The sequence below is a fragment of the Acomys russatus genome, chromosome 11, assembly GCF_903995435.1.
Source record: "Acomys russatus chromosome 11, mAcoRus1.1, whole genome shotgun sequence".
Classification (NCBI taxonomy): Eukaryota; Metazoa; Chordata; class Mammalia; order Rodentia; family Muridae; genus Acomys; species Acomys russatus.
Genome location: NC_067147.1, coordinates 32,498,070 through 32,520,281, shown reverse-complemented (window position 1 = coordinate 32,520,281; position 22,212 = coordinate 32,498,070). Strand labels below are relative to the sequence as shown.

The 22,212-nt window shown below is 45.1% G+C and overlaps 1 protein-coding gene across 1 annotated transcript in view; it reads right to left on the bottom strand.

The window, feature by feature from the left end:
- Positions 1-901: 901 nt before the first annotated feature.
- Positions 902-22,212, bottom strand: part of Plcl2 (phospholipase C like 2) — a 146,138-nt gene continuing 124,827 nt past the window's right edge. The window contains exons 5-6 of the mRNA XM_051153047.1: positions 16,321-16,430; positions 902-1,115 (exon numbers count right to left, since the gene is read on the bottom strand). Coding sequence (XP_051009004.1) covers positions 936-1,115; positions 16,321-16,430 — 290 coding nt within the window. The 3' untranslated portion in view covers positions 902-935. The remainder of the gene's footprint in view (positions 1,116-16,320; positions 16,431-22,212) is intronic.

Genomic DNA, 22,212 nt, shown 5'->3' with positions numbered 1-22,212 from the left:
GCCCTTCACTATGAAGGAGAAAGGCGGCCTCAGACCCACCTGAGGGGTTTGGCATCGCTGCCCCCACTCTCCCCACTCCTGCCCATACTGCAGACAGCATGGCACCCCTGGCCAGGCTGGTGATTCAGGCCAGCAGAGGGCAGTGTGGAGTCTGAGCTTACTCAGAATCAGGCACTTAGCCATCATTTCAAAAAGTCAGAACCATCCTAAAGGCCACATAGTGACTTACACACCTTACTTTGAGCGGTCATTTAACAAGTAATCGGCTTCATGGAAGAGGACATGTTTTAAAAGTTAAGAGTTCACTAAAAGCATGTACTGCTATTGGAGAAATATCATAAAAGATATCTTTAATGTGAATACTATGTCATACAATGAAAAACTATGTACAAGGTGCCTGCCGCTTCTGTCTGTCCAGCTGCCCGTGCTGACACAGCCCGTCCTCAGCCAGGCAGGCAGCCTTAGCATGTCGTCCTCAGCTCCCGGCTCCTTACACTCTGCTTAGTAAATATGGCTCAGCAAGCACGCCACCGATGCCTCTAGCGCCTCAAGGCTGGTAAGCACACGCAAATAAGATGTGCACAGTCACCCTTCTACCAGTAAATACGACTTTAACAATCCAATCCATTTCCACCTGAGTGAACTGGTTTCAGGAACGGTTGTTTCTTGATGGGCCTAGAGCAAACACACTGTCCTTCACAGTGGAACGCAGGGCGTTGTGTATACAGATAGAGCATGTTTGGGCCAGGGATAGAGTTTCTTGTTAGAGAGTTTATTTGCCTTCACGCGAGGTTGCTACATACATTCGCAGCTGTAATAGACTGCAGCTGGGTATCCAGTTGTGCTTTAGAATCCCAGACACTATGCTCATTACTGAGTGCAGTGCGCTTGTCGACTGCTCCCAGGGTTGGAACTCTACAGTGACGGGGAGGCCCTTAGTCTCCATTTTCATCACTGCCCTTCTCAGGGATGACTTCCAGGCTCCGGCGTGGCTGCTGGGCCTCAGAGTTCTCAGTGCCGGGTTTGTTAAGTCCACAGGAAACAGCTGCGTAATGGATCTGCTTCAGGTTCTCCAGGGTCTCATTCTTAGCGTATTTCAAAAGATCTGCTTGTCCCTACAACAGAACACAATTAAACAGCATTAGACAGACATGAGCACTGTTGGACCCTATGGCACTCTCAAGGTTGTGAGTTCAAAGCCAGTTCCCAGGGTGGCGTCATGTCAGTGGTTGTCAGAGTGGGGAGTGGCTAGGGGGAGGTGGGGAAGCATATGAGAGCTCTGGGTAGCACCGGCCTAGTCCTGTGTCTTAATGCAGTATTGTTTATATAAAATAAAGTGACACATAACTAAGGGGTGCACCGTACAAATGCCATGCCCTGGTCCAACACTATACTACAGTTTCGTGAGATGCCACGACTGGCTGAGTCTGGGGACAGGGCACGTGGGACTGCTCACTACCGTGCCTGTGCCTCTCTGATGCGGTCCTGCTGCAGGACTTTTCACACCAGGTAAACAGAGTGTGGGTGCGCAGCAGCCCTGGCTGAAGAGTGAAGCAAAGGCGCTCTGGTCTGGACACGAGCTCTTAGTTAAGTTTCCTGTGTGAGGTCTGACCGCTGACCTAATACAGACACTGCCTAGGACATGCACGGTGAGAAAAGCTGGAGGGACCGAACCACAGGCCACGGTCTAGAGTCTGAGCCGCAGATGGGTCTATGCTGCGTGCCTACTTTGTCACTGTTGGCTCTGGGGGCTGGGCAGCCTTGTGCACCTTAGGGTATTGAGGACCACTCTATCTTCATTCACACCCCAGGAGTACCCTCCGCTGTGACACAAATGTCTGCGGCACTGCCGGCGAAGCAGTCCCTGAGAGACAGCTGATGCAGCGGCAGCATCTCTGGGCAGAGGGGCCATGCTGCTCCCTACTGCGAATCTAATCCACCTGCTGCCTGCCACTGACAGTCTTCCTAGTTACACTCTTGCCTTCTTCCTTACTGATTTTCCCTGCTGTGTTGTTTTCTTTTGAGACATGGTCTCATGTAGGCCATGCTGGCCTTGAACTCACTAGACAGCAGAGGTTGGCCCAGGATTCCTGACCTTCCCACCTCAACCTCTGAAGCGCTGACACTCCCACCATGTCCTTAGCTTCTTTCTTCCTTCCTTCCTTCCTTCCTTCCTCCTCCTCCTCTAATCTGGTCAGGCAGTTTCTCAGTTGAGGTTCCGTATTCCCAGATGACTCTAGTTTGTGTCAAGGTGACATCAAAACCAGCTGGCACATAACAGCAACATAAGACAAACTAGACCACAGTTCCAGGAATTTTCTTTCAGATAATATACATAAGCAATTACATCACCTGGGAACAAAATAAGTCCTTTTCCCTTCTCAATATTTATGCCCTGTATTTTCCCCTGTTGTCTTATCACATTGGGTAGGACTTGTGACGCGGTGGTGAAGGTGGGTGAAGCAATGATAGGATATCCTTGATCTGCTGCTGATATTAAACAGGAGCTTTGAGGTTCCTCCGCTAAGCCGTGTCAGCTGTGGCTTTGTGTAGACACTCTTAAGGTGTTGCAGTTCCTCCCAATTTACTGAGTAATGAACACTGCAATGGGTGTTGGATTCCATGTGAGAATCTTGTTTGCATCCACTGCTGTAGCTGTGCCATCTTTCTTCTGCAGCTCACTAACATGACACAGTGCACAAATCAACTTCTGCAAGCTAAATCCACTTAGCATGTCCAGTACAGATTTTCCGTGTTCATGACTTACACATTTTTGCATTTTCACCTTTATCCATGAAAAATATTGGCTTATACGTTTTTTGGTTTTGTTTTTCCTTTAAAGTCCTCTGGTTTAAGTTTAGAATAATACTGACCTTCGTGATTGAGTTTTGGAAGACTATGCTTTCCAAGGAATTTGCCCATTCCCTGTCTGTCCATGGCCAAATATGTGGGCAGAGCAGCTTCTGATATTCTTTTGATATTCTCTTAATGGCTACAGGATCTGAAATCCTTTTATTTTACTCACTGGTAATTTTTATCTTCTCCCCCTGCCCTCAGCCTAGCTTGAGGCTCATTGATTTTATTACATATTTTCTTAAACAGCTTTTTGTTTTGTGATTTTTAAATCCATTTACTGTCTTCAATTCTATTGATGGCTACTTGAATGCTACTGTTGTTAATGCAGATCCGTTGGTCTTTAGTGACAATGCGTGTAGGTGTAATGCCTAGATGCTCTAGGGCTCAGCTTGTGCCAACTGAGCTCGTGATATCATGTACGTAGGGTAAACAGTCTATGTTTTGTTGTTCTTTCTTTGTCAGCATAAATAGATCTACCACATGATGAAAAAGGACTTTAAAAAAAAAATCTCCCAAAGGAACAGAAGAACAGGGTTCTTGGACGCGTCTGTTTCCCAAACTTAGGTGAGTCATTATGGCATCTGAAAGAGACCACGCAGGTGCCCAACCACTATCCATGTGGTAGAAAAGGAGCCTCAGGGGCAACACAGCTAAGCCTGGCGGCAGCAGAAATTGGTTTCAGCCTTCCAGTGTGAAACACAGTGGCTCTGCAGGAGCCAGCGCTCACTGAGGCAGCGTTCAAAGGCCAGTGTTTTACAGCCTTTACAGAGAAAGGACTTTTAAAAGCGTCCTGCCGCTGACACATGTGACTAGTCCTGAAGGTATCTGCAAGCCGGCTCTACAGTGTTTTAGATGAAAACCCACACTGTATTCAGTCTTACAGTCAGCTTGAACTTTGTCACTTCCTCCATTTGGCTTTCATCGTGAAAGAACTCCAATAATTTAGGTCAAAGTGTTGAAGGCTCTCACTTTGGCCCACAAAATAACCTCTAAGAGACGCCACTACAAGGATTCTACAGACCTCAGTGACGAACTACAACCAATTCTTAAACTCTTCAAAAAAAAAGGGGGTGCTACAGAGAGATTACCCCCAAGACTGTCCTATGAAGCTAGTAGTTCTCCAATACACAATGAGCGAGAATACAGACTGCCGTTCCTGGTGAGCACAGACATGAAAATTGTCAGTAAAATACTAGCATCAAGAAGACCAACTATGATCAAACTGGCCTTATCCTGGAGTGCGGGGTTCGTTAAAGATGCACGGTCAGTAACTACAGCAATCACGTAAGTGAACTTAAAGACAAGCCATGTAACCATCTAAAGACGGCTGAGAAATAGCTCAAAAATGGCTACCATCCCTAGCAACTAGGGAGATGAAAATCAACACAACTCAGAGCTCATCTTATCCCAGTCAGAATGACAAAGATCAACAAAACAGTGGACAACAAGTGCTGGTGAGGCTGTGGACAAAGAAAAACCCTCAGTCACTGCTGGTAGGGATGCAAATTGGTGTAGCTACTCTGGAAATCAGGGTGGAGAATCCCCCAAAAGCTAAAACAAATCTGCCACAGGACCCACTTACACATCCTTGGCATGTGCCTCAAGGCTCTAACATCGTACTCCACAGACACTGCTCAGCAACGCTCATGTTTCCTATTCCTAATAGCTAGGCAAGAGAAACAGCCTAAATGCCCTTCAACAGCTAAATAGATAATGAAATTATGGTACATGCACACTATAGAATATTATCCAGTTGTAAGGAAAAGTGCAACTGTGAAATTTACAAGCAGATGGACCTAAAAATGATGACATTGAGTGGTGTAACCCAAACATACAAACACTGCCTGCTCTCTCTTATCTATGCTTTTTAGCTCCAAATCTTTGGACGTGATTATGCATCATGGAATAAACACAGAAATCAGGTCAGTATGAAGGGACGTAGCTGTTGGGGTGTGGGTGGCTGAAAGGAGGAGCAGCAGGCGACAGGTGATACACAGTGGGAAATGGAGAGGAAACTAAGGATAAGGAGAAAGGGCAATACACAGGAAAAGGACAGAGGAGGAGCAGTAACACCACAGTTGTTTAATAACTCAATGAATAATATTTTACACTCTCTAAAATTTATAATATGTGTGTATATATATACATGTATGTATCATATGTAATTTTAGGTAAATATAAAAATAGCATGACTTCTTAAGGCTTTTCCAAACATCTTTGGTATTATTTGTCCCTCCTCCCTAGATCTTCTAGCTAAGTGCTCAAAAACAACCTGCTCTAATTTTCTTATCCCCTCGGAATGCAGCAGACCGTGCCAACCAAGCCCATCTATTTCCTAGAGCTAAAGCCAACTCAGGCTGAGGTCTGGACAGCACCAAGGCTAGTGAAGATAGGCTACTGTCCAGGTGCATCCAGACCTGGTGCATGTGCTGGCTCTGCCTGGTGACTAGGTCTGTATGCATCTAATTTTTCCACCACAGAAGTGGGTTTTATCTATCCTGTAAATGTCTAAGAGGCTGTGGTATCCATTTGTGTCCCTCGGAGATGATGGCGTACAGTGTGGTTGCTATGCCATTTTATATCTGAGTGTTTTCTGCAAGACTAACCAGGCATCAGAGACTGTAAAACCCAACACACATCTTGGGATAGGACATATAAGCCATCAATATAGGACAGTTACCTTTCCTATGCCAGCGACACATCTGGCCTTTCCCATGCTGGCTACACATCTGGCCTTTCCTATGCCGGCCACACATCTGGCCTTTCCTATGCTGGCCACACATCTGGCCTTTCCCATGCTGGTTACACATTTGAGAGCAGGCAATCCCAACCATGTTGTCTTTTAGTAAATATTTTACGGTTACTATTGTAAGAGGTGGGAGACTCATCTACAAAGTGAATATGCTTCAATTTACTATTTCATAAGCAATTAGAATCACAAGCCAAATGTATAAACCTCTTGTAAGAGCTATGAGCAAAACCAGGGAGACAGGAACCGATCAGCGGGTGGCAGGTATAGAAAGAACATAGAGGATGCTTAGAGCATTGGAACAAGGTGTAGACTGTGTTATACAAGAGGCACAACTAAAACACGGAGTTAGCCGGGCGTGGTGGCACACGCCTTTAATCCCAGCACTCGGGAGGCAGAGGCAGGCGGATCGCTGTGAGTTCGAGGCCAGCCTGGTCTACAAAGCAAGTCCAGGACAGCCAAGGCTACATAGAGAAACCCTGTCTCGAAAAACCAAAAAAAAAAAAAAAAAACCAAAAAAAAAAAAAAAAAACCAACCAAACAAACAAAAAACCACAGAGTTAGACAACTTAAATGGGCACATTCAGAAATAAATTGATGAGCGGCAGGCTACAAAGGGGCTCAGGAGCATAGGGCTTGCCTAACATGTGTAAAGCCCTGGATCCAATCCCCAGAACTGATAAAAAGGCCAGGGGAAAACAATGGGAGTGTGTTGTTACAGACTGTTCAAATCTACCCCATGCAAAGCACTGAGTGAATACTAGTGTACATTATGGTCTTGAGGGATAATGGCATGCCAATGTAGGCTCCCTGCGAATGCAGAAAGCACATCCCTCTGCTGGGAGGTGACAATAAGAAGAGGTGATGCATGCAACAGGCAGGATGTGGGGAACCTTGAAACCTTCTTCTCAACTTTGCTATGAACTTAAAAACAGCAATAGGAAAACAAATGACCTTTTAGAAACGTTGTGGGAACTACTTAATATATTCTCTTAGTTTTTAAAGACTTATTTTATATGTGTGAGTATTTGGCCTGCAGACATATCTATGTGTCGTGTGTGTGCAGTGCCTGCAAAGGCCTCAGAGATGTTTGAGTACTTGGCACTAGAATTAAAGATGGTTGTGAGTTGCTACATAGGTGCTGGGACTCAAAACCAGGTCCCCTGGGAAAGTGTCAGTGCTGAGCCACAGCTCCAGCCCGCAGTACATTTCTTTCTGCCACAATTGAAAGTGACTCTGGAGGGCTCTGAATTGTAATTACCAAGTAAGTCAGAAGCTACAGAGCCTACAGTTTGTCAGAGACAAAACAGCAAAGTCTTCTGGGAGCACTAGCTGCCATTCACTGAATGACTACCTGCTGTCAGGTGCTGTAGTCTGCATCTGTAAAGACGGCTCACCACAGTCTCATGTCTAGGAGGCCTACTTTTCTGCTCCTATTTGAGTGAGGAAGCTGAATTTAGACATATTAGGATCATTGGCCAAGACAGAACAAAAGCAGCAAACCCCACTAGAATAACCTACTTCCATGTGTGTGTCTTGTGTTCCTTTCCAGTAAACATGGGGCCCCACCTAAAGAGAGCTGAGCCTCACTCAGTGAATGCAGCACTGTAAAGCAAATGAAATAGAATTTCCACTGTTTCAGTGTAGTCAGCATGTCAACACTGCAGCAGCACATGCATGCTTCCTGTGATTCAAATATTGGAGCAGAAACAGATTCCCAGCTCCTATGTGTCGACTAAGCACTGATCGAACAGAAAGGTGGGACTGTGAGAGTTCTGGCTATGGGATGTAAAACATCCCTCATCATCCTCTTTTGGGGAAGGCTAAAGCCAAGCACAGCAACCAAAGATGGTCTCCTGTTATTCAGGCCCACTTCCAACTGAAGTCTCAGTAAACCTCACACAAGAAACAAGACTGCCCAAGATCAAAGCGAGCCACTGCCAGAGCAACCAGGCATATGCTTTTCTACAGGTCACGAGAACCTTCAAAACCTTCCCTGATGTCTGTCCAGGCGCTCACGGCTGGCAGGGCTAACTGTGCATTACAGATACAAGGAAGCTGCTTCTGCTTTGCCCACTTGCATCCTACAGCAGCTCTGTGAGAGGCAGTGGAGGGCAATGGGGAAGAATGAAAATAACACACTGGGTTCTGGCTTCAATTGTTCTCCTTAATCCAAAGAGATATATCAGCTGTATGGTGCAGCATCTAACTATACAAGGCTGGTCGCTTCATCTTTGTTCTTGAGTCTTGACACTCCTACCGCCACTTCTGGGCTCTCTCTAATCTGTAGTTATCCCCCCAACTTTACCAAAGCTCTGTAAACTTTCAAATTAAAAGTCAGTTTAATTTAAATCCAGAAGAAATGCCACTCTCAGGAGAAAGCAGTTTCCTGTTTTCTTTAACTAAGCTGGAGGTTCCTAGGCAGCATTACAGAGGAGGTGGATTGAGCTAGGCCTGGACAGGACAGCAGGGAAGGAACCTGGCATGGCCAAGGACTGTCGGGAATGGCACCTTCCACCCAGGATCACCACCACAGTCCAGCCATTGCTGGGCACCAGGGTGGACTACAGTGTTTTCTAACCTGACTCTTGACTCATGTCCTTGCCACGGACCTGTCATAGGGAAGGCAGGCCCATACACTGGCACCGCACAGACCTCCTGATGGCAGGTGGGGAGGGGCTTCAGGAGCATGCACACAGGGAAGTGAGCCGATGAGACCTAGAGAGCAGATGAAGATCAAAGAGAAGGAAGTGGAGAGGGAGTACTGAGGGAGGCGTGGGCCAGGATCAGGGCTACATCTCTGAGAGCACTACAAGAAGAAGCACACACAGGACCCTGCCCTCTCACGCACCTTCTGAGTGATCACTTCCTTCACACTGAGGAGCCCTCACATGCACCTTCTGAGTGATTACTTCCTTCACACTGAGGAGCCCTCACACACATCTTCTGAGTGATCACTTCCTTCACACTGAGGAGCCCTCACACGCACCTTCTGAGTAATCACTTCTTTCACACTGAGGAGTTCTCACACAGCTTCTGTCTGATCACTTTCCTCACAGTGGGGAGCCCTCTCACGTACCTTCTGAGTGACCCCACATTACCTAAAGAGTCACTGCACACTGGTAGGGTCCTTGGGAGATATACTATTTTAAATGGATCAGAAAGAGCAGCCTGCCTAATGATGTTTGTTTGGTTTTCTGAGCCACTTTACATTTTCACACACTATTTAAATAGAAATTAACTTTCATTTAAGTATAGCTTTCCAGAAAAACTGGAAACATATGATATCACTTCTAATGCAGTAACTAAAATAGCTGAGAATTAATATTTAAAGGAAGAGTCATCCATGGATCATCACATTAATCTCTGGAAAAGAAATGAATGACAGTTACCAAGTTTCTAAGGTGAGCGTTATACCTAGAACAAATGAAGAAAATCTAGCTTATGTATGTACAGACACCATCTGGTTTATTGACTTATTTTTGGCAGAAGTATTCTGTTCCTAGAGAGAATAAGTCTCTAATTACTTTTGGAGTTCCCTCCCATCCTTGTTTCTGAAGGCAGACAGTGCAGGACATGGGGGAACCATCTGATGACAGCTTGGGCTCTAAGCAGTTTGCTCTAGCCCACAAAACACAGACTAAAGCAGAATCTGCTCCATCTCCTGAGTGAGATGCCAGCCGAGCGAAGCCTGCTCCATAGTCCAAGCCATGTGAGCTCCCAACCATGCAAAACCTTCTGAGTGACCCTGGCCAGCACCACACAATCAGGGAAACCATTCAGCTGAGCCCAGCTAATGTACAGAATCACGCTGCCAGCATCTTGAGCCACTAGTTTGGAGGTAGTTTGTTACACAGCAACAGGAAACAGGAGCGGCCAGTGAAGGCAGCCATCTTCTGGCCACAGTGGATTAGGGTGGAGAAGAAGCAATCTGAGGAGGCCTGTCATAGTGGAGCTGCTGGTCTGGAGCTAAAAGGCTAGACTGAGCCAGTGAACTCTAGAGGACACTTACTCCAGAGCTCACAAAGAGCAGTTGTGGAAGGCCAAGGAGAGGCCAGGCTAGAGCACAGTAGGAACTGCACAAGCAGGAGCGAGCCAGCCAAGAAGAGTGCAGAGATGCCAGAGCCAAGCTGGCACAGCGCTGGGCCTACGGGACACAGACGTTCCTGGCCACCAGAGCTTCTGATGACTTTCTGGCCCTCTGAGGCAGGAATGCAGTGTTTTGATGAGAGCTCCCTAGGGTCTCTCATGATCTCCAGTGTGTGCCAACGCTCTCACCCATTCTCTGCCAGTCAATCTGAGTGAATTTCTGCTCCTGGTAACCAGCTACAGCAGCACTTTACAACCATGAGATTCTGCCATTGTAAGAACAGCAATGACCGGCAAGGCAGCTGCTCTCAGGGAAAGGCTACTTCAGTGAGGACAGAATAAAGATAGAGCTAGTCCTCACAGTGCTGGTAGGAAAGGAGCCGCAGAAGTCCCTCCCCACATGCCTGATGGAAGGAGTGAAACCAGCAAGAATCCAAGTAAGCTTACCTGAGAGCAGGATGTGCAATGGCAGACAGGGTCCTGTTGCCTAGCTTAGCCCAGGCTAGCCTCACACTCGGTTTTCCTGCTCCAGTCTCCCAAGTGCTGTGATTACAGGCAGGTGCACTGTACTATGCTTAACTTAACAGGCTTATAAAGCTGATAAGAATTACACTGTGATGGCATAAAAATACAGAACGTCCTACCTTACACTCAACCAAAGGAGGGAGGCACAAGCTTAACCATGGCCCTTCTATCTTCTGTGTGTGCAGCTGAGGATAAAGCAGTTGGGTAGAAGAAGGAAGAGACACGTGACATTGGCCGATTCAAAGGTAGAAAACCAGATAAACACGAGAGAGAATGGCACCACCAGAGAGAAGCAGCACCGCAGAGCCTGAGAGTGGAACCACACAAGAGGCAGCTTGTAACTCAGGGCAGCCGCTGAGGCTGAGATCTGAAGCAGGCTGGTAGAGGAGCTCCAAGCCGATGCTCAGTGTGGGACACACAGTACAGGCAGAGGCCGCGATAGGCATAAGAGATGTGAAAGAGAAGGGCTGACGGTGTGGCTCAGTGGGAGAGTGCTTGTCTGGCAGGTAGAAGGTCGTGCGTTCTATCCCCAGCCCCTGTCCCATATACTGAGCATGACTGATAGCAATGTTATGCTCCAGAGCAGAGCAACAATGCTTAGGGATATAGCAGTGTTGCTTAAAAATAACATAAGATTTAAAACTGAGAAAAAGACTATGAACAAATTTGTCTTGTGGAACAGTATCAAGACATGTACACAGTGCATGTCGGCGTGTACACGTGGAGACACACACACACACACACACACACACACACACACACACACACACACATACAATCTCAAACCTTGATTTCCAGTATTTAAGCTGGGCAAATCACAACTGCCTGTAATTCTAGCTCGGGAGAACCCAATGCCCTCTTCTGGCTGGTGGGCACCAGTACACATATGCACGTACATACACATACACACAAGAAGAAATAAAGTAAATCTTTTTAAAAAGCCATTACATTTTTAAAAATTACAAAAATATGTTCACTCTTCTCTCACTAATATAGTTATGCTAACAATTCTAAGTGTTGACAAACACTCCAAATCCATAAAATTAACACTCCTAAGGGCAATGCAAACAGGACTGTGGATTGTGTTGTTGCTTGTGAGTCACTTTGACAGTTCCTCATGAGGTCTGACACAGTATCTGTGAGGTGCATCTGGCTTGGCATTTCCACCCAGTATTCACCCAAGAGGGGACAAGCACAAAAGGGCAGATGCTCACTGCAGCTTGGTCCAAGGGACAATGACTAGAAGTAAACATGCCAAGACGTTAACAGGGGGCTCTAGACTTGACAATCACAGATGATTTCATGTCTCCATAATTTAAAACCATTTTCAAAACTGGAAAGCTAAGCAAGCAAAGATTTAAAACAAAAATAAAGCGACAACAAAACACCCAAGTGGACATCCTGGGACTTTTTTCCTTTAACTTTTTACCAACTTTTACAGGCATCTCTTGTGAGAACAAAAACACTCCCTGCTTGCTCTAGGCCAGGCATGGCTGGCACCTGACTCTCCTGTGGTTCAAGTTAACAAAGTGAGGCCTAAGGAAAGATGGGCTGACCCTAAAGCAATCGTGCCTCAGGATCAGAGCAAAGTAATGAAACCAGCTCACCATCACTGTAACCCTGGTCCCAGGGCATGCAGTGTTCCCGTCTGACCTCAACAGGCACCAGGCATGCACAAGGGTACACACAAATGCCCTCAGGCAAAGCACTCATACATGTAAAATAAATAAATTTAAAGCAAATATGTAACCACCTAGAAAAATGTAAAAGACCCATTACCCAACCCCACTCATTTCTTTCCATGTAAACACAGCCTGAGGTATTCTCTTTCCTGGACATAACTCACAGGAAAGGGTTCTCTGACACAGCGGTTCTTACCAGCTGCCTATTTTCAGCTATTGCAGACTGTGCTGTTTCTCATTAGTAAGGCTCCCATTTCTAGTAACTCTGAGCACAATGCTTCTCAAGCTTTGTGCACTTAAAAACCAAAGCCAGGGAACTTTGGAACATCCAGGCTATAATTCAGTGGGGCTGGGCTAGGAACCACTATTCTGTTCTTGTTTGTTTTCAACAGTGTCTTTCTATGTAGCTCAAGCTGACTCCAAATCTGCAACTTTCCTGCCTCAGCCTCCATAAAGCCTAGACAACAGGCCAGGGAGACACCGTAGGCACCTGGCCCTCTCCTATACTTGTAATGAAGAAATCCATGGACTCCACCCTAAAAGAGGTTATCCTGTTGTGGTGGTTTGAATAAGAACACCCCTCTCCCCCAGCCCTGGCCAACAGACTCATGTGTTTGAATGCCTGGCCAATAGGAAGGGGCACTATCAGGAGGTGTGGCCTCATTGGAGGAAGTGTGTCACTCACTGTGTAGGCGGGCCTTGAGGTCTTATACATACTCAAGCCATGCCTAGTGTGGCACGCAGACTCTTCCTATTGCCTCTGGACCAAAATGTAGAAGTCTTGCACCATGTCAGCCTGGACACTGCCATGCTCTCTACCACGATGATAAATGGACTACACCTCTGAAACTGTAAGCCAACCCTAATGAAATATTTTCCTTTATCAGAGTTGCCATGGTCATGGTGTCCCTTGAGAGCATTAAACCCCTAACTAAGACAACTAGTGTTCTGGTCAGTTCAAAATTAAGGCCCCAAAGAGTAGCAGATTCTGGAAGACAGTTCTGAATTTCTGACATCTGCATAAGGATCAAACTCTTGAAAGAATAATGTAACTAACTGCCTTTAGTCCTTTCCCCAATTATGATGGATTAAACTCCTATTTGCAGGAGAAAACACAGAATGGAAACATACTACTCAGATTTGGGCATAAGCCCCTGTCTGTGTCCAGCCCCCTTGGCTCTGTTCACTCACTATGATGTGAGCCCCAGGGCTGCTCACACCTAGAATCAGTTACTGTGCCTCCCAGTTTATACTCTATCCCGCCCCTCTGCCATGAGGACGTGGTATATGTGTCTGGGCCACACTGGGCTATGGGGAACCATACTCTGTGACTACCCTCCACGCACAGCCTGTGGCTTTCTGTACACTGTTTTTTATTGCAGAAGAGCTGCAGAAAGTAGAGGGGCGCCTGTACCTCCAACTTCACAGTAATGAGCTGGGGCTAGCTCTCTGGCTGGCTTCTGAACCACACTGCACGTTCATATTTCCCTGCAATACAATAAAAGCAAAGGGATCTGTTCCTCCCATGGGGCTTAACGCACCATGCTGTATTTCTGAGCTTACAGGAGACATATAGTGTACCTTGTCAGCAACTTATAAAGCCAAATCCCTTTCTATTATACTTTCTTATGTCTGATATTTTTTCAACTGCAAACATCAGTGTTCTATATTCTAAACACAGCACACATACAAACTCTCTCTCTCTCTCTCTCTCTCTCTCTCTCTCTCTCTCTCTGTGTGTGTGTGTGTGTGTGTGTGTGTGAAGGCAAGTGCTTACATGAAGGTGATTTTAATTGTAAAATGATCAAGACTTTACATGAGAACACAAATTAGCTAATTTTAAAAAGGAGACCTTTCATTAAGGCAAATCAGCAAAATTAGGGGCCAAAAGAGGCAGTTTCATAGTGTCTGTATAGTTTTTTGTTTGTTTGTTTGTTTGGTTGGTTGGCTGGTTGGTTTCAAGACAGGGTTTCTCTGTGTAGCCCTGGCTGTCCTGGACTTGCTTTGTATATGAGGCTGGCCTCAAACGCACAAAGATCTACTTGCCCCTGCCTCCCGTGTGCTGGGATTACAGGTGTGCACCCCACGCCGGGCTATGGTTGCATTTTTACTGAGCATGAGGCTTGGAGGGTGAGTACTGGAGGGTTATTTTACATGCATCTGTCTTGGATCAAAAATACTTCTGCAACACTCCTAGCCCTGGGAAGAACATTAATAGTCAGAAGGTACATACACCACATCATGTTCAAATCACCCCGTGTTACATATACCACTGGAAAAACTCTAGAACAATGTACACCAAACAGCCAAACATGAGTGTTCTCTGGATGCTGGACTCATGTCCTCCATGGCTTACTGCTCTTTTATTTTGTAATGAACACATATTACTCATAATAAAAAAGTTAAGTTTAAAGCAGCCACACTGAAGTAAGATATAACTATAAAAGGCTTCATACTTGAAGGAAATTTTCCTATAAATAGTAATTCCTTTGCTGTTTCCTTTGCTTATGCCCCACATAATTTTTTTCTGGCTTATAGTATGATAATTAAGAGTACAATTAAACGGCCATGAGAGACGGAAATCTTTCCATTACTCATCAGTATTTTCAACTTCACAAACAGCAGTAGGTATTTATAAACTTCCAAATGTTTCAAGGGTTAACTGAAGGGGTACTTTGTCTCTCCAGCAGAAGTGCAGTGTGACTAGCAGGGAGCTGTGTGCTCGCTCTGAGCCAAGGCCGAGGGGCTAGACGGTGTAGTGTTGTCAGTCATTCCTGTGTCCTTGCTGAGGCCTGGATGTCTGGTACCACAAACACAGAAATATGATCTCAAGGGAAAGAGCTGAAAACTGCTTTGAGAGTTTAAAGACTTGGTCCCTTCCAGTTTGCATTCTGCTGTGTGTCTGTAGTTGAGCATGTGAGTTCTCAGCTTCCTGCTCTGGATGTCGTGGCTGCCTGTTGCCATATCTCCTAGGCATGATAGACTCTTACCCATCTGGAATTGTGAGCTGAAATTAACCCTTACTTCCATGAGTCAATCTGGCCTTGGTATGTGGCTACAGGAACAGAAAAGTGACTAATATAGTTGGTACCAAGAGGTGACCTGATGCTGTGCAGAACCAGACCATGCTGTTTTCTAAAAGAAAGTGGAAGACTTTACAATTTTGGGCTAGAAGAGAGGCTGAACACTGTGAGCACACCCCCAGCCAATGGTCCCCTTTTATTTTCCTACCTTCTGCAGTTAATCCAGGTTATACACTCACATAAAGATCTGGAGCTAGGAGCCTCAAGTGAGAGAGAACATGAAATGTTTGTTTTTCTGAGTCTGGGTTAGCTCTCTCCAGTGGTCTTTTCGCGTTCTGTCCATTTACCAGTAAGGCTCATGATTCCATTTCTCTTTATGCTGAATAATATCCCACAGTGTATGTGTACCTATTATCACGATCTATCCCTTGTTTTCATGTCTGAGCAGCAGTGACTAGAGCAGCAATGGACATGGCTGAGCAAGTGCCTGTGGAATATGATGCGTAGTCCTTTGAGCTGGGTCATAAAGTGGATCTCTCTTTTTGCTTTTTGAGAGTTCTCCACACTCTGACTTTCAGGGTGGGTGTGCCAGTTCGCAACAGGGAATGGCAGCTCCTTTCTTCTTCCAGCATCTGCTGTTACCCGTTTTGTTGATCTTTGCCATTCTGACTGAGGTGAAATGAAACCTCAAAGTTGTTTTGGTTTTCATTTCCCTAATTGCTAGAGATAATAATTTTTTGTTTTGTTTTGCTTTTTGAAACAGGATTTCTCTGTGTAGGTTTTGGCATTTCACCTGCTGGGATTCGGACTTGCTTTGGCTCAGTATTTTCTCCCTAAGTCCCCATGCCTCCCTTTTGAAATGGTAATGTATATTCTGTGCCATGATATGTTGGATGCATGTAATTTTATTTTTTTATTTTATGGGGGCCTACAATTAGTTGTCTTTGAATCTCAGAAGACTGAAAGATTACGGTTTGGAGTTGGACTAAATTAATTTTGCATTATGATATGGCCACAAACCTATGGCAATCAAGGGTCAGAATATGATGGTTTAAATGAGAAATACCCTCCAGGGGCTCAGACACTTGAACACTTGGTTCCCACTGGAGGCACTGGTTGGAGAACTTTAGAAGGCCTTACTGGAAGAAGTATGTCACTGGGGCTGGGTTTGAAATTTTACAGCCGTGTCCCACTTCCAGATTGCTCCCCTTGTTTAAAATTCATGGTCAGGGATGTGAGTCCTCAACCCCCTGCTCTGGCCAGCATTCCTGCCTGCTACCTCGCATCCCCACCATAGTGGACTCGGCCCTCTGGAGTGGTGAACAGCACAAACTCTGTAAGTTGCTTTGCTCATAGCACTTCATCACATAACAGACAAACAAACTAAGGACAGTACCTTTAAGATCGTAATGTTCCAGGTAAAGCTCTCCACCGCCTTCTGTAGTTTCCGCTCCTTCAGTCCCTCCTTGGTGCCTATGCTGTGCAAGTGCTCATGAAATTCCATGGCTGAAGAAATAAAAACAGATGAAGGTTATCCCTTCCATACACTATAGGTGGTAATGAGCTGGCAATGTGGATTTTTAGTTATAACTAGGACAATTCCAAGCTGCACTGGAACTTTGTAAGTGTGTCTCAGAATGTGATGAGAGAGATCATGGGAGACCCACTCATCACCAGATGGAGAGGCTCTGAGGCTAGGGAAGTTCCTCCCAGGCTGGAAGTGTTTATTTCCACCTGCTCTTATTTTAGAGGTGTCAACAATCACGAAAAGGAGCTAAGACTGACCCAGCTATCTAGAGGCTCAGAGGCAAATTTCATCTCTACTGAGGACCCAGCACCGGCACAGGTGAGCAGAACGCAAAGCTGTATGCTTCCCACCAGTAAAGGTCAGCATAAGGTTAGGTCAGACATCAAACCTACTTGCTGCAAAGGAAGAAGTGCCTCCAGCACTGAATTTACAGTGTGATTCTTCACAAGGTTGACTTAACCCAATAACTAGTCCCAGCTTTGTTCAAAAACAGTTTCTCTAGAAGAGTCCTCACAGCAATACTGCAAAACTCTTTCTTTTATCTGCAGTCTCGAGAACTCTTGGGTTGTTTTTGCTCATTCCCTATAGGCAGCCATCCTGCCCAGGCAATGAGAACCTTCAGAATGGTTCCCACATGTTCCTACACAGCCAACCGGCCTCTGATACCTTCCTGGCTTTCTAGAAAATACAGTCTAATTTCCAGATACAGTCTTCATCCTAGACTTCCCAAGGCTATTTTCTCCAAAGATATTGAAGGTAGAGAAAGGAAGGGAGGGAGGGAAAGACAGATAGACACAGACACAGACACACACACACACACGCATATACACACACAGAGTGTATGTTCACATGTGCACGATCTCATATACTTCCCTTCCACATAGACAGCCATGTTACCAAATTTTCCTTCTTTACTTTTAAAAGAACTTTTAAGGATTTTGTTCATACTTACCCCTAACTCCTCCAAGAGCCACCCTCCCTTTTTTCCTCACTCAATCTGGACTGCCACATCACTGAACTCAATTTGTGTTGGTCAACTACTCCTACACCTGGAGCCTACCCGGAAGTATATTTACCCTATGAGGGGTCATACCATTAAATAAAACCGACTCTCCCTTTTAGCTGAAGCCATCACATGTCAAACTTCTCATCCAATGGTGGCATTTTGCACCCACCTCCCCGACTCCATTGAGGGATTCTGCCTGGCTTGACCAGGGATTACGTCTGTTGTCAAAACTGCTGCAAGTTACTATATGTGACTTCCCTGTTTTGTCTAGAAAGCACTGTTTACCTGATGTCATCTACCACATCTGGCTCTTATAATCTCCCCTGTCCCCCCTCCCCCCAACACACAGTAAAGATCCCTGAGCCTTGGGGAGGCTCCAACTTAGTATTTTTTTTTCTATTTTTCCCACATTTAAAACTATCCATGGACTAATGGGTCTAAGAACCTCCCTGATTCCAATTAAGAAGAGCAGCTGGACATTTTCACTGCAATGCCTGGAGCCCCGCACATCCTGTACGGACACCTTCTGCTTCCTAATCAAGGCCCCAGTGAACGACCCACAGTAATTAACTAAGCCCAGGCTATCGGTGCTGGTGGGCAGTGAGACAGTGGGATGACCCTCTGTCACCACTGTTCTCTTTGACAGACTAAAGAAAAAGAGGACACACAAAACCGAAAGGCAGGCGGCTGGCAGCTCAGTGGGTAAAGAGTTCGCTGTGCAAGCATGAGGAGCCAAGTGTGATCTCAAGACCTCACGCACAAAAGCCAAGTGTGCTGTCATGTACTTGTAATCCTGGAACTGGGGAGTGGAGACAGGAGGATCCCTGGGACTAGCTGACCAGTCAGACTTGTGTACTTGATGAGCTCCAGGCCATTAAGTGGCACTGTCTCAGAAAACAAGGGAATGGTGGCTGAGGAACTTGGGGTTGACCTGTGGCCTCCAGATACATGCACTCATAGATGTACCTGCCCACGTGAAAACACACACACACACACACACACACACACACACACACACACACACACACCCCTTGATAGTAATTTACCAAGAATTTCTTTATTAAGTCATAGGAAGCCTTTTTAAAATTTTTATTTAATTAATTTCTTCAGATAACATCTCAATTGTTATCCCATACCTTGTATTCTCCCGTTCCTCCCTCCCTCCCACTTTCACCCTATTCCACTCCCCCATGTCTGTGACTGAGGGGGACCTCCTCCCTCACTATATGGTCAAAGGCTATCAGGTCTCATCTTGGTAGCCTGCTTATTCTTTCTCCGAGCCACCAGGCCTCCCCACCACAGGGAAGTGATCAAATATGAGGCACCAGAGTTCATGTCCGAGACAGTCCTTGCTCTCCACTCAACTGTGGAGAATTTCCTGTCCATTGGCTAGATCTGAGAAGGGGTTTGATGTTTACTGCAAGTATTGTCCTTGGTTGGTGCAGTAGTTTGAGCTGAAGGCCTGGGCCCAGACCCGCCCACCATGATATTCTTGTTGTAGGTTTCTAGGGCCCTCTGGATCCTTCCATTTCCCCATTCTCCCATTCTTCTCTCACCTAGAGTCCCAAAAGGATGTCCTCATAACTATCCCAATCTCCTGTTTAAAGGGTTGAGTGAGCCCTACAGTGGCTGGTAAGAAACACTGTCTCAGAAAAAGAAGAAAAAAATCAGATAAACAGATAAACAAATATTAAGACTAAGCCATTCAGCCTGCTCCAGATCTGTTTCTAAACCTCCCATTGTTTAATCATAGGAGAGTGAAGGGTATAGGGAGGAGGAGATGGGCCAGGGGAAGGGAGGAGGCATCTGTGGCTGCTAAACAGGGGGGGGGGGGCTGTAGCTGCAGCTGCTCTCATACTTTACAGAGCACACGGGTCTGAGTGTGGGGCTTCGAGAGCTTGTCAGAGGGTGACTGTCAGGGACAGGCCTCTCTGAAAAGTTACAAGGACTAGGGAGAAGATCTCAAACCTCATCACCCACAGTGCACCTAAAATGCAGATCGTGGTTGGGGATGTTGGGATGGGTGCAGTCACAGGCATGTTTAACAAGTACTGTGAAGGGTTCCAAGCAACAGGGCAGGGCAAGGGATTTCTTAGAGAGCTGGACTAGGAGAGCTGGAGCTGGGACAGACGAGAGAATATACAGTAGGCTCAGAGAGACGGCACAAAGACCTAGGAACTGCATGACTACCAACACTGCCTGCCCTTTAAGGAAAGAGAGAACAGGAAGTGAGGAGGGGCAGAAGGGGGCGGGGGAAGGCAAGAGTCTACTCTTTTTTTTTTCTTGTCACTGCCTACCTCACACAGACATTAATTTTTAAATTATCTTGAACAATGCTTTCTACATTTTCACTTATTTAAAAGATTCTAACATGAAACTTAATGAGGAGCACTTACTTGAAGAAGAAGAAGAAGAAGAAGAAGAAGAAGAAGAAGAAGAAGAAGAAGAAGAAGAAGAAGAGGAGGAGGAGGAGGAGGAGGAGGAGGAGGAGGAGGAGGGGGAGGGGGAGGGGGAGGAAGAGGAGGAGCAGGAAGAGGGCAGCTATTTGCCATGTGGGCATTGTAAGAGTACTTTCCTGTTTCTGTCAGTTAAACTCAGTTATCTATAAGAGCAAAGGATCTCTCCACTTTGGATGAGAGTAATTCTTGACTGTTGAAGTGAAAACATTATGTGGTCAGGAAATGACACTTAATGATGACACACCACTGATAAGCGATTTGATTCAAGTCATGCTAGGGTATACCAAAAGTCATTATTTAAGCATGCCAATTGCTTTGCAACAACAGCCACAGATTTCTAGGTGCATAAACAGCAAACAGAGAATGGAAACTTTTGTTTAAATAATTAGCTTAACTATTCATTATTTTGCTAGAAAACACAATGGCAAAGTTCTTAGACATCTTATAGCCAAGATGATAAGAAATATCATTAAAATAGTGACTCAAAAATATATAACAATGACTTTGTTTGAAATCAGAGCCAAAATCTACATATGTGTAACAACAAGGCAGGATTTTTGTACTAGGAAGCATGCCATACGGAAGATAAAGCCATGTAGCACAATGCAAAATTTATAAGACCAATTACAGTTAATAGATTATTTTAAATGATTTTAATCTCATAAAATAAAGTAAAGGTAATGTCAGACAAATTTACATTTCTGAAAGCCTAAGAAAGTAGTCCTGAGGTTTACTTAAGTAGTCATACATATCAAGGCCAACTCCTCCCATGGGAGGCTGAGGAGGCAAGGTTGTCTGTGGACTGCCTCTCACAGGGGAGCCAGGGACACCTGCAGGCACAGCTCAGTGATGCCTGCTGACAGGCTGGGGCCAGGGTCTCTCAGTTTGTTTCACTTTCTTCAGAAACTGGCCTCAGCTACTCTGCTGGCTGTTCTTATGGTCATCTGGTGGGAGATAGTTCTTACATTTCAAGGGGAGGTTTCAGGAGCTTTACATTTAATGGAAAAGGCTAGGTAACATTGGTAGATTGTCATGTTTAGTTCAGATTAATAACAGGGTGTACAATTTTCAAAAGATCTAATTAAACCACACGCACACACACACACACACACACACACACACACACACACACACACTTTGATAGTAATTTCCAATTCTGCTGTTTTTCTATTTCCCATTACAACTAATACTAAAAACCCACCTTAATCATTCCTAAGTATAAAATACACCATATACACATATATGTGCACACGTTCTTAACATGTCAGAAGCAGGGGATCGTCTCCTCATCCCACTGAAGTCAGAGCCATGTTTCTTAATCAAATTCACCACAGGTGACCTTTTAAAACTCCTGGTTGTAGTTTTGTGTATAAATGCTAAATAAGAGATTAAATACAGCATATAACATATGCCAACTTAAACACTCTTGTACACTGATCTTAGAATGATGTATTTAAAGATTAGTTTTATTTTGCCTTTTACACTATTTAAAGTTATTTTGAAGTTGCCAAACTAAATACAGTAGGCTTTTGCTTCCATGGGTTCTATATCTGTGGATTCAATCAATTCCTGATAGAAAATGTTGCAGCGACACTAACAATTAGTTCTTGACTGAAAATTTACTTTGCTATCTGTGCTTAAAAAGTCCTCTTATCACACAAAATCAAACAAGAGTATTTGTGAATATTTCAAAAGATGGAAACGGAAATCAAAGAGTGCAGTTTATAAACAGTAGCAAAACTGAACTAGATTGCATAATTTTAATAGTTCCAAGTCCCCAAATTCTGCATAGTGAAATTTCCTAGAGGATGGACTATATATGATAGTGATATTGGGACGTAAGTTGAGGTCAACTCATCAACAGTAAAGACACTATAGAATAACACGCTGCCCTGAAAACAAAATGCGGCCTCTGGTCATTTTCTTTAGCTAATTTACACATAGTACATTTAACTATGCAGCCTTGGTTAAGCACTCTGTCCATCCCAGTGTGAGGTCTGCTGTGGGCATGCTCTGAGCACAGGGGCATTTCCTCTTCACCCTGTGGAGGGAGGTGTGGAAACACCTGGCTACTTCCCAAAGTAGCTTCCCAAAGGGCTCCACTCAGGAGGCTCCTTTTTTTGGCAATCTCCCCAAAACAATCTTGGCATTAACAAAAGCCAAATTATTTTAAGACGGATTTTGAACTGTTAAATCCTATCCCACATGAGACAGACTAGATAAACCAGGTCTCTTAAATATAGCCCCAAAACCAGATGGATGGCAAGATTCCTGTGATGTCAAATCCACAGCAGT